This window comes from Lepidochelys kempii, chromosome 3, assembly GCF_965140285.1.
Source record: "Lepidochelys kempii isolate rLepKem1 chromosome 3, rLepKem1.hap1, whole genome shotgun sequence".
In the NCBI taxonomy this organism is placed as follows: domain Eukaryota; kingdom Metazoa; phylum Chordata; order Testudines; family Cheloniidae; genus Lepidochelys; species Lepidochelys kempii.
The window spans coordinates 191,537,567-191,564,459 of NC_136382.1; the positions used below are offsets into that span (position 1 = coordinate 191,537,567).

The window sequence follows — 26,893 nt, forward strand, 5'->3', positions numbered from 1 at the left end:
TCTGATTGGCTGGCTAAGGACTAGACCAGTGATGCCCAACTTTTTCATTGTTTTCACTGTTTTTCAGTGTTCATTCACTGAGAGCCAAAACATAAAAGTGGCCACAAATCAGTACATTAGGACAGATTCCCTGCTGTTTTTTGTTCTCTAGGGCCACTCCGGTGGCAGAAGAGGAGTTAAAAAAACAAAAACAAACAAAAAAAACCCCAATCAAATGCAAATTCCCTATTAGGGATACCACTGGCACAGACAGAGATGCATCTCTAACAGGCACAGGGTTGACATGTTCAGCTCCTATGCCTCTTTCCCTGCAATTTTTTGCAAAGTATGTGCATGGAGTAGGTGGTTAAGAGACATGGAGGATGTGAGGCAAGTGCATGATGTGTTCCAACTATTTCCTGCTGGCATGTAGTCCCTCAACAGCCAAGTCCCTTGGTGGCCAGCTGACAAGTTAGAGCACCCCTCAGTGCTTTTATGTGCCATAAAATAAGGGAGATGCAATGGGTGACTGATTCTCAGCTTCTCTTCTCTTCCTCTCACATCCTCTGCTAGGCACTTCCCTAGGTCAAGCAGAGCCAGTTGAGTTCCTATCCTGCTCACAAGTCTGCAGGAAAGAACTACTCTCTCATTTCCCCTCTGCAACACAACAGGCAACTAGTGAATGAGCGCTTTAGCAGCTGCAGTTACTCAGAACACTGTCTGTCATGTTAGAGCTACAGTAGAGGCATTGCCTCATCTTCTCCCCACAGCAACAGGGCTGATTTAAACACTTCAGTTTAACAATCACAGGCCATAATCCCAAGATACAAGCTTTCAATTTGTAATCAATACAAATCTTCTTAATGCATTTTGCGATCAAAGGCCACAATTTAGAGCCTTGAAGGCCACAGGTGGTTCCCAGGCACAGGCTGGACAGCTCTGGTCTAGTCTATATGACCGAGAGAAAAACTGCTCAAGTCAGAATTCCCGCTATAATTTTCCATTCCGTAGTTGCTTAAATGCATTGAAAATTGACAGGATATAGAAGGCCCTCAGATATTATAGCCTGTTTTACACTGAAACCATTCTTTCTGTTTAAGATCTCTGAAGCATATTAGCTCAACTGAAAGATTTTCTCATCTCACAGAAATAATTTATTATAAATGTTTAACTATTTTTCTTGCAGCCCACTTGTAAGTACAATAGAACAGAAATGGACTTTGGGGTTTCTTTGTTTTTTTTAAATAAACCAAACTCTTTCCTGTTTGGAGTATACTAGTTATGACTATTTCAAATAGTGTGTTGTAATATAACTGCACTTCTGGTGTGCTGGAGACAGTTGATTTTTGGCCTGGGGCCTTACTACAGAACAAGACACCCAGCTAAATTATGTCACAACAACTGCACAACCTAGTCTGTGTTATGCCTTATACGTATAATGGACCATCTTCTTTATTGTGCTTTCTTTGATGATTATGCTGCCAGCTCTCAATTACATATTCTTTTCACTTTAGAAATATCAGTGAATTTCAGTATTTTATATAATTTAATATCCATTTTACACTTTTTGTCTTGTTGCCAGCATTGCTATTTTTTATTTAAATAAAATGGAACTTACAAAAAATGCAACCTTCCCTTTTTTTTTTTTTTTTTTAAAGGTTACGAGACCAAGTTTTAGTTAATTTTTACTGCTGGGTTACAAACTCTGGAAAGTAGTGGATTATAATGGAAACACTGACACAATGTTAATTTTAGCAATGTAAAGAGTAATGTTACATTACAAAATGTTCTATGAAAGATGGCAAGCCTTTCAATTATCTTAATATTTAAAATCAAATTTTATTTTCTATATTTACTCAGATCCCACTGATTGGGATAGGATTTCTTACTATATTTTTACATTGTTAAAGCAAACCAACTTGTACCTCCAGCAACTCTGATGAAACATCAAACTTGTAGTCTTTGCCATTTTCTTCCTCTGGTTCCATCCGTTTATAAAACAGCATGTACGCACTATGTGTCTTTAAGGGAAAAAGAAATCTGTATAACTTTTGCTCTACAGAGAGATTACTTAGGTCATAAATTTAAAAAAATATTTACTTAGCAAATGAAAGGGGAAAAGGGTACCTTTTCAAAGGAGAAGTCCATAAATTTATCAGTGACAGAATCATATGTCTTGGTCTGTCAAAAAGACAACATGGGTTACTGAAAATATTCATTACAAGCTAGTTATTATGGCCTCATTGTGGATGGTTCTGGTCTCAGTATGCAAGGAGGCATCTCCACTTTATGCCCTCCATGCAGGGTCTGCCATCAATTATATTCCTTGCTCATCGTTAAATAATTTTTAGTTTTTTGTAGTAGCTTACTTTCATTTTCCAAGGTGGCATATACAGTATTTTGACTCTGACTCCTCTCATATTTCTCCAGACCATATCCTCTTTTTTTGGAGTCTGCAGAAGTTTTGCAGATCTTCTGCATGGAATCAATTTTGTGTTGTACTTTGGCATGGCAACTTTACCAGGTGGAAATTTTTAGCTTGTTCATGGAATTGTTGTAATAAGCTGTTATTAATCATGCAAATCAGGAAAACACATGGCCATAGGCTTTTTATACACTGTGAATGTTTGCAATTGGTTTAACAGTGCTTTGTACTAAAGGTGTGTAAAAATATTCACCCTGCTGACAAAAGGCTGATTCATACGGTAGATTCAAAAGTCAAGGCAAGAAGCTGGAACAGCCTTGTAAAGTAATTGGCTTTTAATATTTATTTTAAATCCATGAAACTCCCTTCTCTGACCGAAAGAAAAACTATACAAGGCATAGGTCTGAATACACAAACATTAAACAATTGTTTAGGGATGGGTGCGTGCCTGATTTGCCAATTCTTTCCGGCCAGTAGTCTGAAGAACTACATTTTCTGGCAGCTACTGGTGGTTCCTGAACCATTAATATTAATATGTTTTATACTTATTAGTGCTTCTCAGTCAAGGATCTCAAACGCTTTTAAAAAAGTTATCACTATTGTACAGATCAGGAAACTAATGTAATGTGAATAATAATATACACGAGTTATAAAGGATATCAATTGTTATGCAACTGTTTATTTGGGCAAAATGCACCTGTATTTATAAAGTTAATGTACAGCTATTTCACTAATAGACTTTTTTTTTAAACACATACAAAAAACTAATTTGGCTCTGCATTCCACCCAAAAAATTCCCAATTCACCAAAAGAACTTCCCTCTTCATCAACTTACACTCCAGGTAACCCACTCCCTCTCAGGGAAAGTTTGGGCAACCAAACAGACTTTGCACCATGGCCTGAAAATAAACAGACTCAGGCTGTACAGTCTCCTTGTCCCTACCACAACCCTCTCAATGAAACTCCCTTAGCAGCTTCATATACATGTTGAACTGGAGGGGTATGAGGGCAAGGCAGAGCACTATGGAACCCGAGTGACTGAGTCCTCAGGGCAGGGCTACTGTCCAGTACTACCTTCTGAGATTGTAATAAAAAAAAAGGGTGGGGTGGGGTGGGAAGAAGTCTTGAGGTAAAGGCTACAACTTACAGTCATTTCTCCACCAAAACATTCAGAAGCAAGCTGAGCAGAATCAAACGGTTTTACTTCAGCATCATTGAAAAGATACCTATAAAAGATTAAACTTTTGAATCAGTTGTCTGTTACCTCTCTTACAGTAGACGAAGAATACCAAACATCTACATCAAAAGAATGACATTTATACGTGAAAGATAAAACTATGAGGAAGTAAAGGCAAAATTACATTCACATTGACCAGCTAATTTGTTATTTGTCAATCAGTAGCCAGGAAAATGACACGAGCACCTTCCCTCAAGAGAAAAAGGACTTCTTATTCAGAGAGATGGCTTTCCACTAGAATGAAAAGAAAATCATAGATTCCACCCCTCAAGGGAAAAAAAAACAAGTCTGTGGAGGGAACAGGTTGATTGCCCAAAACCTTTGTACCCATTCTTAGGGGCAGAGAAGGAAGGCTTGGGCACACTCCCAAAATACCGCAACTAGACTTAGACAGCTGAAGGAACATCTGACTGCAAAGGATTGACTTTTTCCCAATGAAGAGGACCTAGTCCTTTTTTCTGAAAATATAAATTTGTTGCCTGACAAGTTAGAGGGGGGTTGAATCCATTGTTTCTCACAAAAATGCTATTCCTTGTTAAGGGAAATACTATTTTACAGAGGTGGAACAAGATACCCCACCTTCATGGACAAATTTCATAATGCTCAGCAAACAAATTCAGAGGAGCTGAGGAGCTTAGTGGACAGCTTGAGGGAGTCCAGCACATTATTATTTAGACTACTGAAAGCCAAAGGAACCCTGGATGGATAGATGGATCTAGATCTTTAATGTTTTAGGAAGGGAGCAAAATTTATTTTTCTAAGTCACAGGACATCTTTCCTTCCTCTGAAACATGATCAACAAGAGAAGTCACAAAAAATTGAGAAGAAAAGGGCAATGTCAGACTCTTAAAATCCAACACCACTAAGCAAGGAGATTGATGCAAGGTTTTTCCAAAAGTAACCCCATTAAAGAACATTACAATATGAAAGTGATGTTCAGCTAAAATGGACACAATGACTGTTACAAGAGGAAGTCTCTGCTGAAGACCTCTGCTAGAGAAACTGCCTCCCTCCCTTTCCCTTTTCTATTGGGGTTAGAAAAAAGAAAGGCTACAAAATTTTCAGACATACCACTGATAATTACATCTGATAAGTGTTGAGCACTGAAAAAATTCAACAGATTGGAAAACACTAGCAAATTTGTAAATTCCAGATGAGACAAAACAATATTTTGCATGTATCAAAGAACAGTAAGGACAGATTTTGATAACTGTAACTGTAACTGAGAATTTCCCAGATGTAGAGTTGAATAGATTTAAAGAAAAGCAAAATGAAAAGTTAAGCACCGCCATGAAAATTGATAGTTAAAAACTGAAAACAAAAAGGACAAAGTTGAAGGACAAAGAATAATTATTATCATAATGGAAACAAGTTGGGGTTTTTTTTCTGAATCTGCTTTACAAAAGAAAATTTAAACATTCTCTTCCAAAGCAGTTGGCATCTCTCTGACATACAGAAACCTAGTCATTTTACCAAAGTTGTTAATGTGCATTGAACTGCTAATAATACATTTTACTGCAATATTAATTAGCATAAGAAAGCCCACAGTGTAAAGAGTAATGATTTTGTTCTGCTTCATATATGTCTTGCATACATCAAAGTTATTACACAAGCATGTATGCTGAAGTGAGCTGTAGCTCACGAAAGCTTATGCTCAAATAAATTGGTTAGTCTCTAAGGTGCCACAAGTACTCCTTTTCTTTTTACTGATTCTTTACAATCTTATGACCTGCATCAGAACATCTTGTGCTGAATATATGCAAACAGGATTAATAGCATGTGGTGGTCTGCACCTATTGGCATGGCAAAGCCAATGAACTTTACAAAACTGATGTAACACAAGCAAGAAATGTAGGCAAATCTGACCTATCTTTAAACTTTTATAGTTTAATAGAGAACATACTGTGGATTTTAAATAGCTACTTTCTGATCAATCCACCCAATGCTCACCCTCTTTTAAAGGCCCCACGAAAACCAGGAGAAAATGTTTGTTGACTGGAAGAAGATAAATTGATAAATAAATATATTTGCAATCACTTAACAGGACAGTTCAAGCAAGGGAGTTAAAGTACCCTATTTGAAATAGATGACATTGTCATCTTAAGAATTTTCCAATACATCACAATACAAATACATCACAAACAAGAATTATTAAACACTTAACAACTCACCATTTGTTGTTTTTGTAAGCATGGGGATTGACTATATCTCTGATAAAACTGTAGTAGTGACCACCATCTGCTGTGCCTGTATGAACGGTCACGCCTATCAAATCGTACTCATAACTTTCAGTTTCTTTTAAATATTCACTGTCGTCCTTAAAACCTTAAATAATTTAATACAATATTTAGCAAGTTATTCCTTTAACCTTCACAACACTAGAATTAATACAGATAACTTACAATAAATACTTCTTGCCAAATACACTGACAAACAGCATATATCTTCTAGGCACTGCAATAGGTAGCAGCCAGAAAGCCCACACCCAACAGGTGGAGCACGGGTCACTATTCTTCTGGGGTTGCTTCTGACCCAGAATACAAGCATACACAGTAATGCTTTTGCAGTTTATGTATGCTCCTTACTGGTGGACCATTTTATAAAGTTCAAGAATTTGGCCACCATATTATCCTGCAAATATAAAACAAGTCAACAACAAACTATACATAACAAGCCAGGAATTTTTAATTCATTATAAAAATAGTTTTATCAATAATTTATATTGGTTATTGTGCTGTATTTACAAAGAAAATTATTTAGCAGTCACTGGATATTAAATATAATAAATTACAATTTCTTTGTAAACAAATAAAAATATAGGCTTCATAAGCCTTTAGTTGCTTTTTAACCTCACATGAAGGAGAAGACAGAAAGATGTGGAATTAATTACATGAAAGATGTGTTTAGAATTATTAACTATTTGGATTTGTGTGTATTGCTAAGAAATATTACTATTCCACGACTTTTTCGAGCTTAATTTCCATGAATTTCACCATATGCCCCTGGCCACCTGGCTACGCAGTTTAACTGACACTATATTACACTACTAGACAAAAATTTTCAAAAGGTCGAATTTTCAGCACTGTTCGGTTGTCAAAAAACTACAGGGACAAAGCAAAATCAATTACCTTCTTTTCTGTCATTCTTTCCCATGAGAAAATCTTCTGTGTAAGGTGTCATATCCAAACGTAAAGGGAATGAGAAGTGTGTGTTGACTTTCTCCTTCATCATGGTGACCATATTAAATGTGTATCTCATAGTGTTGAAACTTAAGATGCGAGGCAATTTCTTAAAACATGCCCTAAAGATGCAAGGAATTAATATTTAAGAAAACTGAATTGCTTAGATAATACTGCCACAAAATCTCTCAAAACTTTCTCTCCTGTCATTCATTTCCAGTTCATGTTAGAAATCGTCACCTAAAATTTAAAAATCAGCAACCACAATCCCTTACACAGTATCAGTTAGTCAAATTTTATAAAAAATCTTGTCATCAGATGACACATGTAACAGGGATTACATTATGGTACTGGATAGAAGACTAATTTAAAACAGCCTTTATTACAGTAAGCACATAATAGCACTCCCTACAGTGAAGATTACATCAGGGACGTCTTATAAAGAATAATGATCCTGTTTTGTGTGCTGTTTCACACTCCGTTTACAATCTGAAAAAAATAATCTTTTCTGATGGAAAATGTCCATGCTTAGTCTCAGTCCAAGGATTTTTTTCTTTTTTTAAATAAATCACATAAGTATTTTTGAATTATGAAAAGATGATGGGGGGGAGGGGGAGAGAACACTTTCCCAATAGTGTAAGTCTATTTTTTCCTCATTCCAATCACACATGGCTGAAATCTATAATCTGAATTTTTCAACCTGGACAGTCATTAATAAAGACTAGGCCCTTTCTTTACTTGCAAAAATAAAAGATGGTAGACTTATTAGGTTCTAAGCCTCTGTTTTTTTTGCAGACCCTGGCATCAACATCTGCTAACTACACTGCCATCACCACTCATATATCTATGTGCAAAACTCTTTCTTGTAGACATATTTCAACGCAGAACATAATCTGTACTAAAATCTTTAGACTCCTGAACATATTTATAAGATTTACAGTAAGGAACGTTTCTCCTGTGCCACTTATAATCACTGCAAAAAACAAATGTGAAGCTTCCAATATCAGGTGAAGTTTTTAAAAATAAAATAAGAGGATACAGATAACACACATACTTTCTTTATATATTTTAAAGAGTTCCAAAAGCTACAGAACAATTTTAAAAGCAGAAATCAAGATTAAAGAACCCAGACAATCACTTTGTGTAAAGAGTAATGAAAATATGGAATAAACTTCCAACAAAGTTGACTGATCAAAAACATATACAGTAAATGAGTTCTACAGTAAATGAGTTGAGATTTGTTTCTACAAAAGGAACAGTGAGGATTATGATGAAAAACGAGAGCGTTGAGGTTACGATTTTAGAAAGGCAGATATTATGGAGTAGGTGACCTTTTCCTAAAATGTTTTAGGTAGGTCATTATATTTTTATATTGTAAGCTCTTTGGGATAGAGATCACATCTTTATATGTTTGTACAGTGCTTTAGACAGTGGGGCTAGGATCCTGTTTCGGTCTCCAGTATTATTGTTATTCAAATATTAAATAATTATCGATTATTTTTGGACTACTACTCTCACTTGATGGAAACTACGAACAGAAATTAATGGAACTCATAGTTAGAAAGAAATGCTAATAACGTTTGTTTCTTCACAATTATACCTTTTTTCAGCCCGCACTTTCTTCCCACAGTGAGAGCAGGTATACATGTTGTCACCCTCCAAGGTATCTTTAATAGTTACTTCATCAAGAGATTCCTGTGTACAATGAACAAGAAAAACAAATAAGTGCTTTCACAGCTCAGATCTATCTTAGGTACTTAATCTGTTTATATCAGCTACATATATAGCACACATTAGTGTGGTATCTGAGCTCTTCGCCATATTTCAATATATTTACACCCACAACAATCCTGTGAGGTAGGGAAGTACTATTATCTGTATTTGGCAAATGGTGAATTGAAAGGAGACTAAGAGAGACTAAGGGTATGTCTACACTGCTGTAAAAAACCCACAGTGCTGAGTCTCAGAGCCTGGGCCAACTGACTCATACTCAGAGGGTTAAGGCTGAGAGGCTAAAAATGTAAACGTTTGGGCTTGATCTGAGTCTGGGCTCTGAGACCCTCCTTTCTTGCAAGGTTTCAGAGGCTGAGCTCCAGCCCAAGCTCGAACTTCTACGCTCCTATATTTAGTCCCGCTAGCCCAAGTTAACTGACCCGGGCTCTGAGACTCGACACTTTTTATCGCAGTGCAGATATACCCTAAATGACTTGCCCATGGTCACATAAAAATTTTGTGGTGGAGCAGGAAATTGAACCTGGGTGTTCCAAATTCCAGTCTAACACTCTGACCATTGAGTCAGACTTCTTCTCAAAATGCATTAGTGTTTTACTTTGTTAACTATCAGCACATACAGAAGTGTCAAAGAAAGGAAAAAACAAAACCAAATGGCTGATTTCATCATCATTAGCATATCTACCATTTTTCCTTTTGACCTAAAATGTTTAATTGGAGAACATACAATAAATTAATTAACACTAACATGCAAAAATTAAGAAGATATCCAGCCCTTCAAATGAGAGGTCTTCCACTTTATTCTGCATGTACTGATAGACCTTGCACTTCTGTAAAGGAGCTTTGCTCATATTAATGGTTTATGGCAAAAACAGTTTGCCAGTATGCAGATCACTTCCAGATGTGTTTGTTACACCCTGGCTCTCACCAGCCTTGGTTATATTGCAGGGTGACCCAACACACTTCCAGTCCTGGATTTCCCCCCAGAAATGTATGCCTTGTACTGCCCAGCCTTCTCCTGGACAGTCCAAATATATTAAGACCATTATTCTTTTAAGGGAATAATATACAGCCACTTGCCACCTTAAATGGAGTTGCCCAGACATTTCAACTTAAACACACTGGATTAGATAAAACAATGAAACTAGTTTATTAATTACAAAGAGATAGATTTTAAGGGAATACAAGCAATGAGGCATAAAAGACAAAACGGTTACAAGAAAAAAGATCAAACGCTTTCTAGTGCCTAAAGTAACAAACTATATTAGAGTCAAGCAAAGTTTCTCACCACATGCTTCCATTAGTCTTACTGACCAACCTCTAGGTCAGGACCCCTCACCCAGAGTCCAAAGGCTGCCTCTTTTGGCTTCTCAAAAGAGATGGACAGGGAGAGAGAGGAGAGGTCCCTTGGGGAGTTTGTTCACCCCTCCCTTTTATAGTTTCAGTCCACCTGAATATTCTGTTCATTCTCTTAAAATCATAGTAACACCAACATTGGCAACAATGTGAGGGGCCACTGAGGTCACCTCATGTAGCCGGGACCATTTCCAGAGTTCGATGGCCTCCTGACATAAATGGGAAGAGATGCTGCCTGATTTGTTGATGTAGTGCATTGCCAGTGTGTTGTCCATCATGATCTGCATTACCAAGTCCTGTGGAGCATGTCTGAAAGCTATACAGTCCAGTCTTACCACTTTAGCTCTAAGAGGTTCATATGGAGTTTAAGGTTGACTGAGGACCAACGCCTTTGTACCTGGAAGTGACCCAAATGAGTCTCCCCAACCCTCCCTGATGTGTCCACCAGCAGCATTCAAGATGGAGCCAGGGCTAGACAGGCATTCACTGTGGTCGACAGTTTTGCCAGTAATTTGAATATGTGGGAGTGAATAGATTAAAATCTGTCATTTGGTAAGCAAGCTCATACTGCTTGAGAGACAAGCAGAGCTGCTAGGCATTCTATCATATGAGAGACAATTTTTCATAATTCACCAGGAGTCCCAACTGAGATAATGTCTGTTGTACTACTGCTAGTTTCATCCGAGGATGAACCCTCAGTTCAGACAATCATCTAGATGTGGGCAGACATGTTTCCCTTGTTTCCTGAGGTTTGCCGCCACCATTGCAATACTCTTGGTGCTATGGAGAGTCTGGAGGGTAGAACTTTGCATTGGTAGTGATCTGGCCTGGCCGTGAATCTCAGATACTTCCTGTGGGCCAGATGAATGGCAATGTGGAAGTACACATCTTGTAGGTCAAGAGCTGCAAATCAGTCCTGGGCTTGGAGCACTGGAATCAAGTGGAGGCAAGTGTTACCATCCTGAATATGAGGTGGCACATGTATCTGTTGAGTTTCCTCAGATTGAGAATGGGATGAAGACCCTCTTTCTTCTTCGGAATGGGACAATATTGGGAGTACCATCCATTTCCCCTTTATTCCTGTGGGACTACTTCTACTGCTCCTGTTAAGAGCAACAAGTCACTTCTGTTTGTAAAAAGCTCCTGTGAGAAGGGTCACTGAAGGAAGATAGGGAAGAAACGCCATCTTGTAAGAGAGATAAAGCAGGGAGCACATCGCCAGTGGTTGAAATGGTGGTCCCGTAAGTCTGGAAAGGACTAGATTGAGATCGCAAGCCAGGTAGGCTGTCGTACTTACGGGTATAGTCTGTCAAGACCTTTAAAGAAACAGCTGATCATTGGATTTGCAAAGACTGAGTAGCCGTCTGTGCCTGAATGGAAGGCGGAGATAGCTGCCAAGTGAACTCTTATTGATGATACGGACACTGCCTATTGCTTAAGATAGAGGAGGCAGTCCAGTATAAATGGCACCAAAGCAAGCATCGGAGATTGATGGTGCTGCTCTGACCAGATGGAGAACCTCTTCCACTTGGCCAGGTACATCGTCCTTGTGGAGGGCTTTCTACTTCCAAGGAGAACTTGTCTGACTTGATCAGCGCAGGACAGCTCCACAGCATTCAGCCATGAAGCTTCCACTCTGTGAGGTGGAGTGACTCGAGGTTTGGATACTGGAGGCAGCCATAATCCTGTGTGATTAGGTCCAGAACGAGTGGTAGGGTGACCAGAGTTACCACAGACATTTCCAGGAGCAATGTGTACCCGTGCTGGCGTGGCTAGGCCAGAGCTACCAATATCACTAGGGCTCGGTCCCTGCAGATCTTGAGGAGCACCTTGTGAATGAGAGAAACCAGAGGGAACAAGTATAGGAGGCGGCCTCCCCACAGAAGTAGGAATACAGTCTGGGCTGTGATTCAGGAAGGAACAGAATAGTTGACAATTCCTGTTGCGTTGTGTGGCGAACAGGTCTATTTGGGTAAAGCCCCAGTGTTGGAAGATTGAGCTCACTATGTCGGGCTGGAGGGACCACTCGTGGCCGTGAAAAGACCTGCTGAGACTGTCTGCCAGCTCGTTCTGTATCCCAGGGAGGTATGATACCCGCAGGTGTATCGAGTGGTCTACACAGAAGTCCCACAGCATGAGGGCTTCCTGGCAAAGGGGAGAGGAGCATACATCCCATTGTTTGTTGATATAAAACACTTCCGTGGTGTTGTCCATGAGGACTGATACACATCTTCCTGATCCATAGACTCTGAAAGCCTGGCACGCTAGGTGCACCGCTCTCAATTCTCTGACACTGATATGTAGAGCAAGGTCCGCCTGAGACCAGAAGCCTTTGGTCCTGAGGTCTCCCAAATGTGCCCCCATCCCAGATCTGACGCATCTGTCATTAATGAGAAGGATGGTTGGAGGCTGGTGAAGGGGACCCCCGCACATACTACCTGTGGGTCGAGCCACCACAGGAGGGAGCCTAGTATCGGGCAAGGCAGGGCTATGATACTGTCCAAAGTGTCCTGAGCTGGTTGATATACTGATGTTAACCATGACTGGAGTGGATGAAGCCTGAGTGTGGCATCCTGTGCTACGTAGGTACACGCGGCCATGTGCCCCAGAAGCTCCAGGCAATTCCTTGCTGTAGTGGTGGGGAACTGCCTGAGGCCCCATATGATGTTGCCCAGTGACTGAAACCTGGCTTCTGGGAGGTATGCCCTGGCCTGAGGTATCTTCTATGAGGTGGAATTATCGCTATGTGAAAGTACGCATCCTTCAAGTCGAGGGCGGCATACCAGTCTCCTGGATCCAATGAGGGGATAATGGAGGCCAAAGAGACCATGCGGAACCTGAGTTTCTTGATGAACTTGTTGAGTTCCCATAGGTCCAGGATGGGCCTGAGGCCACTATTGGCTTTCGGTATTAGGAAATACTGGGAAAACAAACCCTTGCCACTTTGCTCCTGAGGAACCTCTTCCACTGCCCCTACTGAGAGGAGTGAGTGCACTTCCTGTATAAGAAGTTACTCATGAGAGGGGTCCCTGAAGAGGGATGGGTGAGGGGGGTGGAAGGGTGGGAAGGCACCGAATTTAATGGAATATCCCCTCTCTACCATGCAGAGCACCCAGCGGTCCAAGGTGACATGGGACCAGAAAGGGGACACTCGGGACAAAAGGTAAGAAAGATTGGATGCAGTTCCAGTACTGGTACGCAGTCCTCGTCTGCACCCTCAAAAGGCTGGTCTGAGGCCAGGCAATGGCTTGGGCTGGCCCGAGCCCTGGCCTGAGGAGGGATGCTGCCTCCTTCTATCGATCCTATTTCTCCTACAAGGAGCGTCCTGGCAGTTTTGAGGTTGGTAGAACCTAGAGGGAGGTTGTGGCCAGAAATGCCTCCATTGAGTGGCTGGTGGGTCTTTCAGACTATGGAGTCTTTTCTCCGTCTTATCGGAAAAGAGGGCTGAACCCTTGAAGGGGAGGTCCTGGATTGTTTGCTGAACCTCATGGGGCAGACCAGAGACCTGCAACTAGGAACCCCTCCTCATTACAACCCCCATAGCCATAGCATGTGAGGCTGCATTTGGTGCCTCTAGTGCAGCTGTAGGGAATCTTGGGAGACCAGCTTTCCCCCCTCCACCAATGCCGAGAACTCTGCATGAGTGTCCTGCGGCAGTAGTGCAGCAAACTTTGCCATCGCAGCACAGGCGCTGTGTGAATATCTGCTCACTATGGCCTGTTGATTTGCAATGCAGAGCTGTATTCCCGTGGTGGAATAGACCTTCCTGCCAAAAAGGTCAAGTCTTTTTGCCACCCTGCTCTTAGGGGCGGGTCCCTGGTAGCCCTAGCACTCTCGCTGATTGGCTGCATCAACCATCAGGGAGTCGGGGGGGTAGGAGGCTAGGGGTGTGTATAAATACTCATATCTTTGAGAAGGGACAAAGTACCGCCTCTCATTCCTCTTGGCTGTAGGGGCCAGAGATGCAGGGGTGTGCCATAGGGTTTTTGTTGTCTCAGTAATCGTTCTTATTAAGGGCAAGGGGATTAGAGAGGGACCAGAGGGTGAGAGGATGTCAACAACAGGGTCAAAGTCTTCCACGACCTCCTCCGCCTGTGTGCCCAGGTTCTGGGCAACACCACATAACAGCTGCTGAAGGACCCTGTTATCCTAGAGCTGGGGCTGTTGACGTCCCTGCCACAGCTTCATCTGGGGAGGATGAGGAGGAGAGGCCTGGCAGCGGGCCCTGCTCACTCCCTTCAGCACCCCATGGGTCCCGCAACACACGGTATTGCTGAGCTCCTAGGTCCGAAGCATGCGGTGCCAGGGCAGCTGGGGGCAGAAATACTGCTGCTGAGGCAGGTGGTGCCAAAGTTGTTGGTTCTGGCAGTGCCAATATCGTCGACGCTGGTGGTACCGATGCTGCAGCCGCCAGCAGTGCCGCTGATGGGAGGGTCGGTCCCAGGGGACAATGGTGGTGCTGGCCGGGGGACGAAGGATGCAGAGGACACCGACCTGGACCTTGGGCCCAGACCCTGGACCTGTCCCTGGTGATGCGCTCAGGGTGTCCAAAAGGGCCACTGTGTCGAAGGCTGCCACTGCTAGGTAGTGCTGGTGGTTGCGGCAGGATCTGGACCACTGGCTCCTGGTCCTATAGGAGAAATAGGATTCCGACTCAGACTTCAAGGTCTCTGAGTAGGAGGACCATGGAGGAGCAATACTCTAGGCTGCCGGAGAGCAGTGCTGAGAGGTCGGGGACCAGTGTGGCTCCCCTGCATGGGTGGGCCGTGCCAGGGAGAGGTTCGCCGGAGATGGGGATCGGCGCGCCATCATCGCTGCTTTGCTCCTTGATTGGAACTGGAGCCACGCAGTCACCAGTGACTTGTCTCTCCTCTGCAGGGAGGACGGCGCTGAGAGCCATATAAGGTCCTTGGCTACCTCGAATGCCTCCGGTGTCAAGGGGAGCTAGAAGTGATCACCTTGGCAGTCCAGGGACCGTTGAGGGTTCAGACTCAACTGAACCCCAGATGGGACAGGAATCAACCAGACCCTGGAGGGCTGGAGAGACGAGGTGGCCTGACTCGAGATGTGCTTCGATGCCACAGGTCCTTTGGTCTTTAGATGGGGAGAGCGACCCTTTTCTAGCCTTTTCTTCTTCTGTGGCACCGGGGACTGAGAACGGTGCCAGACAGAAGAGTTTCTTATGAGTGGAGCTGTGAGTCCTTAGGGTCCTTCCCCGGGACCAGCTCGCTCACCGTCGGCACCGGAGCACTGCAAACCAATGAGGAAATGCTCGGCGTGGGTTCTATGGACCCCAGGTTGGATTGTGGACGGAGCGCCACTTCCATTAGCAGGATCTTGAGCTTTTGATCCTGGTCTTTAAGGGTCCTAGGGAGAAATCCCTTGCAGATCCTGCACTTGTCCTTTTGGTGGCTCTCCCCAAGGCACTGTAGACAAGAAGAGTGCGGGTTACTCTTTGGCATAAACTTGCCATAATCCTCGCAGAGTTTAACCCCTGGGGACCAGGGCATACCCCAGAACTGGGGAAAAAGTTGTTGGTGGGGGGAAACCCCAAGAATCACAACAACTACAATAACTAATAACTAACAAACTATTTAACAATGAAGACTGAAGTGAACACTGCCAAAAGCGCTTGCAATGCAAGAGCCACAGTTGTTCCAGCTAGCTGTCACCGGTGGTAAGAAGAAACTGAGAGGGTGCGGGGGTCGGCAGGGCCCTATATTGGGTGCCATGAAGGCATGACTCCAGGGGTGCCCATGCTGACCCTACGGACGCTGCTAAGGGAAAAATCTTCTGCTGGCGTGCACACGGCACGCACGCACACCTGATTGGAATGGTCATGAAAAAGCACTCGAAGAAGAACTTGTCTTCAGTGATAACAAGAACTAGTTCCAAGATGGAGAAAAGCACACAGAGTACTCCTCTTTTGTTGAATGTGAAACTGAGGCAGAGACTGGGAGATAAACGGGAGTCTAGTTCTTATGCCCCTGAGGGCATTCTGCGCCCAAAAATTAAAAATTCTGTGCCAAAAAATTAAAATTCTGCATCCATTTTAAAATTCTGCAAGTCTTATTTGTCAATAAATAAATGCAGAGGTTCCAGCATGGCAGTGGGGAGCACAGGCCAATGGCTGCATGAAGGTGGAAGATCACCCTGAAGCCACCCTAGCCCCAGGACATGGATTCAGCGGTGAGGCTGCATCTGACCCTGACACAGCACAAGGCCTGGGCCTGCCCCAGAAACTCTGGGGCCCTGGCCCTCTGCACCAGGTGTGGGCAGGGAGGCTTAACCAGGCAGGATCCAAGTGTGAAGGAGCTCAGTGTGAGGGGATTCAGGTGTGGGGTGAGAGGATTATGTGTGGGACAATCTGGGTACAGGCAGCTCAGTGGCGGGGTCTAGGTGTGCGGGGATCTAGATGCACAGAGCTCGTTGGAGGGGTTCCAGGTGCAGGGGCTTCCAAGTAAAGGTGACTGGGGCTCAGTGGAGGTGTCTGGGTATCTCTGCATGGGGTTCTGGGTGGGGGTCTGGGTGCAGCTAGTTCAGGGTCAGTGGCATGGGGGTCTGGATGTGGGGCTCAGAGCGGTGCAGGGGCTGGGGCATCAGGATGGGGGTTTGAGTGGGGGGGGCTCACTGGGAGGTGTGCAGGGTTAGGGTTGCAGGGGGTGCAGGGGGAAGAGGTCTGGAGCCAGTGGGGCTGGGTGCAAGGAGGCTCCGGATCTAGAGGCTGATGTTCAGTGGGGTGGGGTTCGGGTATGGAGGGCTAGGGGGATTCTGGTTGTACCAGGTGAGATTTGGCAGGGGTGTCTGAGTATGGGAGATCCGGATGCATGGGGGTTGGGTGGATGGTGGAGTAGCTCCCCGTACAGTGACCCCTCCCCCCATCGCTGAGGAGCGATGGGGGCAGCAGGGGTGGATGCTGAGCTTCCTACAGCTGCAGGAGGTTTCTGGGGGTGGGTCTGACAAAGCCCCAGCCACTCCTTTCAGGGGAAGAGGAAGTCCCGCCCTCTTCTGCCTCCAGCCCAGCCAGGACGAGCAGCTGATCCTGGCTCCGGGTAGGAGCCACTGGCTGGGGGTGTCCCCAGACCAGCAGAGATTTACCTCTCCGCCGGCTGCTCTGGGTGCCCGAAATGATGTACCTACACTGCTTGGGAGTGGTGTGTGACTGTTCTTGCAGCTTCCCTTTATTTCCCTGTCAGAAAGTCATTTTTCTGCAGGGAAGCAAAGAAATCTGCGGGAGACATGAATACTGCACATTCACGGTGGTGCATAATTCCCTCAGGAGTAGTTCTTCGAAGAGAAAAGGACTCTGTGGATTGATGGTGCCATATTTTCTTCTTTCAATCTGTTGACATCAAAAAATAATGTTGTGGAACTGAGGCCAAAGCCCTATCTGGTCTAGCAGATGTTTCTGATACTCTCTCAGCACTGGGTTTCTGAAAACCCAAGAATACATCTTTGAAGAAAAGCCCGAAGGTGGTTGTGAGTCTGTCTTGGAAGCTGTAGGTTGTTTTCCATAAGCATGGATTACAGATGAAACGCCACACCCAGGTTGTAACTTTATGCAGATGTGGCACAGTCTAGGTAAATGTCCCTTAACAAAACTTCTAGATGACTGGGTATGGAGGTCAGAGACTAGGAAATAAACTGTGAAGTAGGCATTCTTTAAACTTAGTCCTTTTTGTTTTCTTCCAGGAACCCCTCTTCCTGTAAGGATGATGGATCCAAAGTAGTTCCCAACTAAGAAAATGATTTTCTTTTTTTAAACAAACAGTGTTAAACCTATCCTAGTAACTATTAACAACACTAACTATCCTACTACAGGAAAAAACAGACAAGATGGTCAACAATCTAGAGATGGAGAAACCCATCACATCACTGGTTCCTTCTAGCTCCGGGTGCAACATGTACCCCTGCCCCTCAAGGTCCAAGCTTTCCTCTGAGCTTTGGTGCTCTGCACAGACCCACTCTACAGGAGTGGGGACTTGTATGGACAATACTCAAATATGCGATTTTGGCTTAAAACATAGTTCAATATAGAATATAAGAAATGAAATGAACAAAAGCACTTAATATATTCATCAGTTTTGACATTTAAAACTACAAAAACCTTTTGCGACAAATGCAAGATCTTGGAAGTATGGGAACTGCAAAACACTACTATACTGAGATGTGTCAAACTGCCTCAGTCAAACTTTTGTATCTGCGAAGGTTATCTGAATCTTTGTGAGCTGGGAATTATATTCCAGGCTGTCTCTGGAGCGAGTGAGTGGCTCCGGCTAGAGCCTGGCTGATCCAGGGCTCCCAGCCGGGCTATGCCTGCCCTACTCAGAGCCTGGCTGCCCCCGCTCCCAGCCCAGCTACTGCTTGGACTCCCTGCTTGGCTGCTGCCCCAAGGCTCCTGGCTCCCCGCAGGGAGCCCTGGTGCTGCCCCCACCCCCATCTGGCACTTGTCTCCCTGGGGCTCCTGGTGGGGACCTCCACACCCTTAGTCCGGGTGGCTCCCAGGCAGCACCCAGGCTCCCTGCAGAGAGCCTCTGGGCAGCACTCGGGCTCCCTGCAGAGAGCCAAAAGGCTCTGGGGAGCCCACAGTGCAGCCTGGCTAGAAGCAGGGAGGGTGCAGCCTGGCAGCTGGCCAGAGGTTCCCGGCTTCCTGCGGGGGGTGGTGGTGGTGGAAGAGGGGAGGAGCCAGGGAGCCCAGGAGCCACTTGGACTCCAAGCATAGAGCAGCAGCTGGGTGGGGAACTGAGAGCTCAGGGCAGCCGGGCTCTTGGTGGCAGGGAACGGGAAGCCAAGACCTGAGGGGAGAGCCAGCCTCCTGGAGGAGGGGACTGGAGAGCTGAGAGGGCAGTCAGGCTGCTGGTCGGGAGCTGCGTGTGTTGCTCAGAGCCTAGGCTATCAGCCCCCCACACTGCCCCTTTTCAATCTGTGGAAGCAGTCCTGGTGAGGATGCACACCACCACCAGAAGAAGGGCAGTGTGGACATGAACCACTGCAGTAATTATTGAGGTGGTTGTAAGTCAACCTAACATAGGTCGAATTACATTTCTAGAGTAGACATGCCCTAAGAAAAGCTTTTTGGTATAAATGGGGAGGCTGAACTGAATCAGATGCTCATTTGGCACCAAAAAAATGACATGACTTTGTAATTAAGACAGCAAAACCCTGCTGGAAGGATTTGAAGGACTGAAAACTGCCACAGTCTCCAGGTGGAAGATGGGTGACATCTGGTAAGCTTAGCATTTGTGTAGATTGCTTATAGTTTTATTCTATGTTTTCTCTGTAAGCTATTGCCCTACAATAAATGTACTGTTCTGGTCACTAGCAGACACTATCTTTGTCTCTTCAGAGAGAGAGAATCGCAGGTGCTGCATTAAGATCAGACCTGCTGGGATAAACATAGTGAATTGTAAGGGGTCTGCAAACGTAAAATCCCTGGTTGGGAAGGAGAGGGACATGGGTCCTTGTTGATAGGGGTCCGATGGCTGAAGGCCAAAGACCCAATGGGGCACCTCACACAGGAGGCAGAGCTGCAGTTAACCCTGGAATTTTGACACATTTCTCTTAAAATGTGAATATAAAACATAAAAAACATAGCAGGGAACAAGAAGAGATCTTTTTTATAGTAATAAAATTTATAGTCCAGGATCCTTGAAGGGTTCTAAATCAACTCCTGGGACCATTCACAGATGGCCTGCTGCAATGGAACAGCTGTCACCCAATATTACAAAATTATGGAATCATAACAAAGCCCAGAGTTGTGCTCAAATTAAAGTGCAGGTGTGGAAAGCAGCAGCATATGCAATACAGTAAAATAAGAAATCTCTTTTACATGACTGAGCTAATTTCCTTAAAACATTATGATCTATATTACAACTGCCATCATGGCAGAACTTACATAAATATTCTTCATATCCGCCACCTGGCACCTCACTGTATAGAACTCTTCAGCAGTCTGACTGACATGCTCACAGTCCTCAATGAAAATAGCAAAACAGAAAAGTGGTAAAGGAAAGTCAACGAATTATTCTGATACATTAAAATGGGTATTCTAATCTTAGAATGAAGTGGGCAGGAAAGAAAGTGATACTTACCAAAGACACAACATTGTTTGTAATGACCCCTCCAAATAAACTTTTCACTGTATTTTTCTGTGAATAAATGAACGAATTCTGTCAACAAAACTTGAGCAAATCTATAGCTTTAAGAGCCCCCTTTTGTAGCATGTTTTAAGAACTCACCAATTCGGGAGACATTTCCTCAATTTTTGTTATCAGATCAGTGAAGAATTCTGTCATGTCTTTTTGCTCTCCAGTGTTAAGTGGTTGCTTATCCATGGTGTAGGTTTTACAGAAAGGCCTTGGATTGTATGCCTTACATTCACTTTCCTTTTGGGGGGAGAAAAGACCCCCAAAATTATATATGAAAAAACCCAACTTTAAAATAAAATGTATATAAAAACATGAATACAGTTAATATAAAAAATATAATATGATAAAGGAAATTTAAATGCTTCTGAAAAAATTAGCTACCAAATTGTTTCAAAATCACTAGCAGAATACAGGTGTACCATTAATATTACAAATAAATACTTATTAAAAGTAAAATAAAAGCGTTTCAATAGAGAGTTGATGATTCACATTTTGTGGATCTGTTCAGATACCAAATACAGTATTAGATAAGCATATGTCAGATAGCAGATATTAAAAGCTTGATCTTGAGAAATGTTTAATCCTCAGTCTTTCTTCTCCAGGGGCAAACAACGTATCATATAGAAAGAACGAGGAGTACTTGTGGCACCTTAGAGACTAACAAATTTATCTGGGCATAAGCTTTCATGGGCTAAAACCCACTTCATCGGATGCATGCAGTGAAAAATACAGTAGGAAGATATATATATACAGAGAACATGAAAAAAATGGGTGTATTTTCCACGGCATGCATCCGATGAAGTGGGTTTTAGCCCACAAAAGCTTATGCCCACATAAATTTGTTAGTCTCTAAGGTGCCACAAGTACTCCTCGTTCTTTTTGCTGATACAGACTAACACGGCTACCACTCTGAAACATATCATATAGTTCACTGGTTCAAAATTGTTTGACAGACATCTATGTTAATGTTATTTTGACCAGATTTAAGGATCTCCATTATATATAATGTGATTGTGAAGAATGTGTTGCATATGGTGTTACTATGTATGTTGGAGGTTTGGGGGATTTAATTATAGCAAAGAGTTTTGTCAGTGAAAGTGGTAAAAATGATGTGTGATGGTTAAAGGTATGTTAAAGGAAAAATGCCTTCATTGGATATTTCTTGCTTTTTAAGAGCCAATTTAGGAGCACGTAACCTTTAACCTCTGGGATCACATGAGGAAGGAGGGTCCCAGGCTCCAGCCCAAGCCCAACGTCTACACCATAATTATACAGCCCCATAGCCCGGGCCAGCTGCAACTATTTAATTTCAGTGTAGACATACTCTCAGAACCCCTACAGGGTACATGGAGGGCATGCGCATTAGAGCTGAGGCACAGTGCTTAGATGGTATACATAGTCTTAGATGGTATACATCAGCACTGTGCTTTAATGCAAGGTTGTTTAGTACCACAATTGTGCTCTCAGTGTTAAAATTTTCTTAACTTCAAACATACAAATATTTAAATATACAAATTTTCTCTACTGCCTATTTAATAATATTGGGTACAAATACATTTATGATCCATAAACTTACAAAAACATAGGGGACTTTCACACTTGGAGCTGGGGGTGAGATTCCCAGCTCGAGGAGACAGACTCGCGTTAGCTAGCATGCTAAAAATAGAATATAACTGCAGCAATGTGATCTGTGGAACTGGCTAGCTGCCCCGAGTACATGACCATGCAAGATCCTAGGCATCTACTCAGGAAAGCTAGCCCACACTGCAGCTCATGCTGCCATAGCTACATTCTATTTTTAGCATACTAGCTTAATGAGAGCTAGCACAAGTCTGTGTCCTCAAGCTGGAAACTACACTCTAAGCTCCAAGCGTAGACATACTCATACAGAGATAATTTTTATCTTCTTCTTCTTCTTCCCTTCCACCCCTCCTCCCTCTTAAGTGCTTCTCAGAACATACCATTAAATATGTAAACATTTTCTGAAGTTCTAGGAGAGTGGTCTTGTGCTTCATGTCCTCTGAATACTAAAAAAGATACATAAAATAGGATTACAACTTTTTCTAATTTTTTTGCTTAGAAATCTCCCCAAAAACCGGCACTGAAAAGTTATAGAACAATTAGCCCAATTATTGCATTTCTCTTTACAAAAAAAAAAAAGAATAAAAAATTTAATGATACTTTATTTTAGTATAAATGACAGTCGTAATGATCATATATATTTACATGCATATGCATGCAAGCACACACAATGTGCATGTGTACCTATTCCCTTTTTTTTTTTTTAACCTAAAATACTACCACCTCATTTTCTGCATTTTAGCACATTATTTCACTGGAAACCTAGATTACTTTCTGATAAATGTAGTTTACAGAATGGTTAGTACTTTCTAAAAATTCATGCTAGCCAGACGCCCCTGGATCCCAGTGTATGAATCCAGTCTTCATTAAAATAAAAACAAAAAAAACCAAGTATTCTTAAATTAGGAACTACTACTTCTTTCATTCAGTAATGACATAAAGGTAGATGGCTCCCAATGGGTGACTCCAGGATGGTGCTGTAATGGGCTGGAGTTCTTAAAGGCCTTATCCTCTAATTACTAGTGTTCTGGTGAGTGGCCAAGGAGCTTCCTCAGTTTCCAGCAGGGTAATCCTGGCTGAACTGTGGTTAGGTGGAATCACAGAATATCAGGGTTGGAAGGGACCTCAGGAGGTCATCTAGTCCAACCCCCTGCTCAAAGCAGGACCAATCCCCAACTAAATCATCCAAATAGCAGCTGACAACAGTGGCTCAGAGGAGGTCCTTCATCAACACTGATCAGAAAGGAACTAGAAGTTAGAGCCATAGATGCCATCCACATCCTATTAACTTCAGGGAGCAGAATCCAATGTTCCCTGTTGCAACCAACGGGCTCACAACTTTAATCTATTAAAAGTATTTTTTAAATATTTATTTATGCTAGCACCCACTCTATCTAGGGCACTTTTCAAACATTCAAGATAGTATCTGCTCCATGGAGCTCACAATTTTAAGGACAAATAAGTAAAAAGAAGTAAGAGAAACAGGAATGATAGGCTGTTTATATACAATTTACATAAAAGTCAATTTAATTCACAATAATCTATGGGTGTAGCATGCTAGCAGCATGGATTTAAGAGTGGGGATTTATCACAACTGTGCTTTAAAGAACTATCATATTTTGTATTACAAATATTTAGAAAAAAACACATCTCTTTGCACCTTAGCCACTAACAAAAAATTATCATTTGATCATAATGAAATAATTAATAGCATAGTATGCATGTTTATAAAGGGAACACTCATTAAAAATAAAACATGAAATCATACCTTAGCAGTAAAAATGGCTTGTCTAGCCTCTGGTATCATATACAGCTGCTGAATAGTGGATGCCAAGTAACAAGTTGCTCCAAGATTAGTTAGACCAACAAACCTGCATTCAGCTCGAACATCGTCATGTGGCCAATAATCCCATTTGTAAGGCGCATGGGAAGCTGGAAAAAGTATGAATTACAAAAATAAATCAACTCAAAGTACATTTTTACAAAGACAACAAAATACATAATTACAAAACATTATGCCTTTCATTAAGATATGTTTATATATTCTAGATTTACAGACATAATGAACCAGATTGTGCGTGCACCTTGAGCATGTGCATGGGGGGACAGAATGAGCACAAACAGGCCCTCCCCAGAAGTCTGAAGCACAGCTGCAGTCCCCACATTCTCCTGAGTGCAGGACATGCTCTCTCCTAGGGTGTCTGCATTGCTGTCGGGAACTGTGATTATACCACATGTAGGTTTGCTAGCTTGCTAAGACTAGCAGTGAAGCTGTAACAGCATGAGCTAGCCACTGAGTACATAGCTAGGTCCCAGGCAGGGTTGTACTCAGGTGGCTAGCCCATGCCACAGCCTAAGCTGCTACAGCTTCACTGCTAATTTTAGTGAGCTAGGTTGCTCAAAGCTAGCTTGGAAATGCTTAACATGTGCTGCAAATCATACCCCTGACTGCAGTGTAGACATACCCCTATAGTGGCCTCAGGATGGCTAGCCAATCCAAAGGAGAAAGGCAGTAGTAATGGCTCACGCATCCTTTCCCACCTCCTTCACTGAGTAGCAGCGCTATGTGGAGGTGCAGGAGAGAATGCCTGTTGCATCTTCTTTAAAACTGTTGCAAGAGATATACTATTCATGTTTCTCTGGGAGGCACTGTGACTCCTTACAAGCAAAGTGTCTCAAGGTTTGTCTGCACACGGATAAAAACCCCATAGCTGGCCTGGGTCAGCTGACTCGGGCTCGCAGGGCTTGGGCATCTGGCTCCAGCTTGAACCCAAATGTCTAAATGTTTTTGCCCCCAGCAGCCTGAGCCCCACGAGCCCAAGTCAGCTGACCTGGGTCAGCCACAGCTGTGTCGCATGCTTTTATCCCCCTGTAGATGTACACTTAGAGCTCTACCTGTGGTAATGGTGCTCTGACAGCTCCCCAGACTGTATCATAAAGCCACAGTCTGGCCCAAAATAGTACACATAGCATAGTTTTCCATCAGTAACAAAGGAATTCATAGATTATAATTATGTATGTTAAGAGTCTTTCATACCTACCAAAGTGTTTTCAAAATATTATTCACTTCTCTTATAGAAATGTATTTCTGGAAAGTTACGGATATTAAGAGAGTCTGTTTTGTATGACGAAAAATTTTCAGCAGGCCTCTGAAATGAACTTAGGAAATCTGCAAGTGTACCCATTTGTGCATGCAAACAGATGTGCTTCAAAATGCCAACTTTGGCACACACAAACTGATGCGCTTGCAAATATTGTGTGTGCATTTTGCAGACTTGCTGAAAGGTGGCCCTTCTAGTATCCTCATAAATATAAAAAGGCAACCACCAAATGTAGCATAATTGTGAAATGTTGTCTTTCCTATTTATGACAAAAAATGTGTGATAAAATATAAAAAATAGGGGACATATTATAAAAATAAGGATCTCAGTCTAATTCAATTTCTTAAATTGTGTGTTTTGGCCCTGACTGCCTCTAACTCCTATCACTTATTGATGCCTTAGCTAAATTTTCTGGAAACAGCACATCTTATCTGTCTGACGGGAAATGCAGTCCTTAATATACTGTAGGATATACTTCCTTTGCCTTGCCCTCTCTGTCTTATTCTTTTTTCCTTCCTTCCTCTTCTCTCTCTCTTTCTCTAAACACGCCCAGCATTAGCTATTAGCTTAACTAATTGACAGTAAAAAAGATGCCAGTTGTTTAACACCTAGCCCTCTCCTCACACACAGACACACTCAGACATACTAGCAACTCAAACCACTCACACAAACACCAGCTACTGGGACTTTCCAACATACACACCAGTCATTCACACTCAGCTTTGTGTCACACTTGGAAGGGAGTCAAACTGAGTCTGCACCCAGAGGCTCCTACTACGGATTCTTCTTGATGTAATAAAGCAATGAACCTGTCCATGATTCATATTTTTAATAGAGTAAATGTAATGTTAAGAATGAATTACTGAATTGCATAAATCCCGCATCTTGAAAAGAAGGCTTAGCTGGTTACAGAGTGACATCAAATGCCAAGATAATAAACATATCAAGCATGATCACAAAGGCAAGTGAAAAAGGTAGCCAGCATTTAAGGGTGGAAACCTTACTGGAGAGAAGTTGCAAAGATGAAACAGAAAAACAGAATAACTATTTAGCCACAATGCTGAATACAAACTTGAATGAATTTTGTGACAGATCTATGGGAATACCACTTTTTTCTTGACAGTGGGGGAATTTCTGCTATAGTAAAGCCAGGCACACCAAAGAAATTTAAATGCTACAACAGAACTAGGGGAAGGAGAACCAAAGGGGATGTGATGAGTGACCTAAAGGGTCAGAGAGAAGAGACAGAGAATGCACTTTCTGTAATGTTAATCTTCAACGTCTAATCCAAGATATGCCTATACAGTGTAAGACTAGTACTGTTTTAATCTGACAGTCTCTCTCTCTTCTTAACACATCTTGTTCTGTGATATGGCTGCCAACAGTCTGGATCAAGGGGTGAGTTCTATCTGCCAGTCCGGCAGGTGGTAGCTAGTCCACACAAAAGATTTTTACATCTAGTGCATTCTTTGTTTCCCAGCTTGCCAGCAGGCTTTCTGCAGTTGCTCTCCTGCCTTGCCTTTCTGGCTGACATGCCATCTTTCTTCCAGGCCACCGCAGAGCTCTGGAATAGCATGCAGCAAAGAATAATAAAGGTGATTTCATTCCCAAAAAGCTTTAGGGAAAAACAGCTAAAAATGCACCTCTTGAGTGTCCTCTCTTGGCAAATTTCAGCAGCAGGTCCATTCTGCCCGTTTGCCCAAAACCATGCCCCTCCACTGTCTGGCTTGGAACTGCAACAGCTATGGCCAAGCAGTGACTGGCAGAATTCTAGACCAGAGAACTGGGTTTTACTTCAGCAGCCACCCTGGATAACGAGGACATGCAGAACAGCTTTCAAGTACAACTGGATACCCAAGAACAGGAGCCTCCAGGAGTTCCTGACCTCAGATAGGGGGTCACAGGATCATATGCTGGAGAGAAAAGACAATCAAATCTCTCTTGTGACACCCTCTTTATCACAATGGAACGATCTTTATCTTATTAGTCATTACCTGAATAAATACTGCCTTTGCTGTCTCCATACTCTCCCCAACAAAGAACCTTTCCTCCCTTCCAAAAAATGCCCCCAAAACTTCTCAAAAGAGTTCACCCTCCCCAGCAAACACGCTTTCTGTCCCTTTCCCTATCACAAGGGATCTCTTCTCTGCCACTAA

At 42.9% G+C, this 26,893-nt stretch overlaps 1 protein-coding gene across 12 annotated transcripts in view; it reads right to left on the bottom strand.

Moving 5' to 3' along the window:
* USP34 (ubiquitin specific peptidase 34) overlaps window positions 1-26,893 on the bottom strand; it is a 266,169-nt gene that overhangs the window by 51,497 nt on the left and 187,779 nt on the right. For 10 of the 12 annotated variants that reach the window (XM_073339379.2, XM_073339385.2, XM_073339380.2 and 7 more), the window contains 11 exons: window positions 23,405-23,568; window positions 22,017-22,082; window positions 20,146-20,292; window positions 19,999-20,076; window positions 19,803-19,880; window positions 8,421-8,515; window positions 6,770-6,942; window positions 5,813-5,966; window positions 3,552-3,630; window positions 2,107-2,160; window positions 1,905-2,000 (listed from right to left, as the gene is read on the bottom strand). In XM_073339379.2, the coding sequence (XP_073195480.1) occupies window positions 1,905-2,000; window positions 2,107-2,160; window positions 3,552-3,630; window positions 5,813-5,966; window positions 6,770-6,942; window positions 8,421-8,515; window positions 19,803-19,880; window positions 19,999-20,076; window positions 20,146-20,292; window positions 22,017-22,082; window positions 23,405-23,568 (1,184 nt within the window). The remainder of the gene's footprint in view (window positions 1-1,904; window positions 2,001-2,106; window positions 2,161-3,551; window positions 3,631-5,812; window positions 5,967-6,769; window positions 6,943-8,420; window positions 8,516-19,802; window positions 19,881-19,998; window positions 20,077-20,145; window positions 20,293-22,016; window positions 22,083-23,404; window positions 23,569-26,893) is intronic. The other 2 variants (XM_073339383.2, XM_073339378.2) reach the window with 1 other exon arrangement.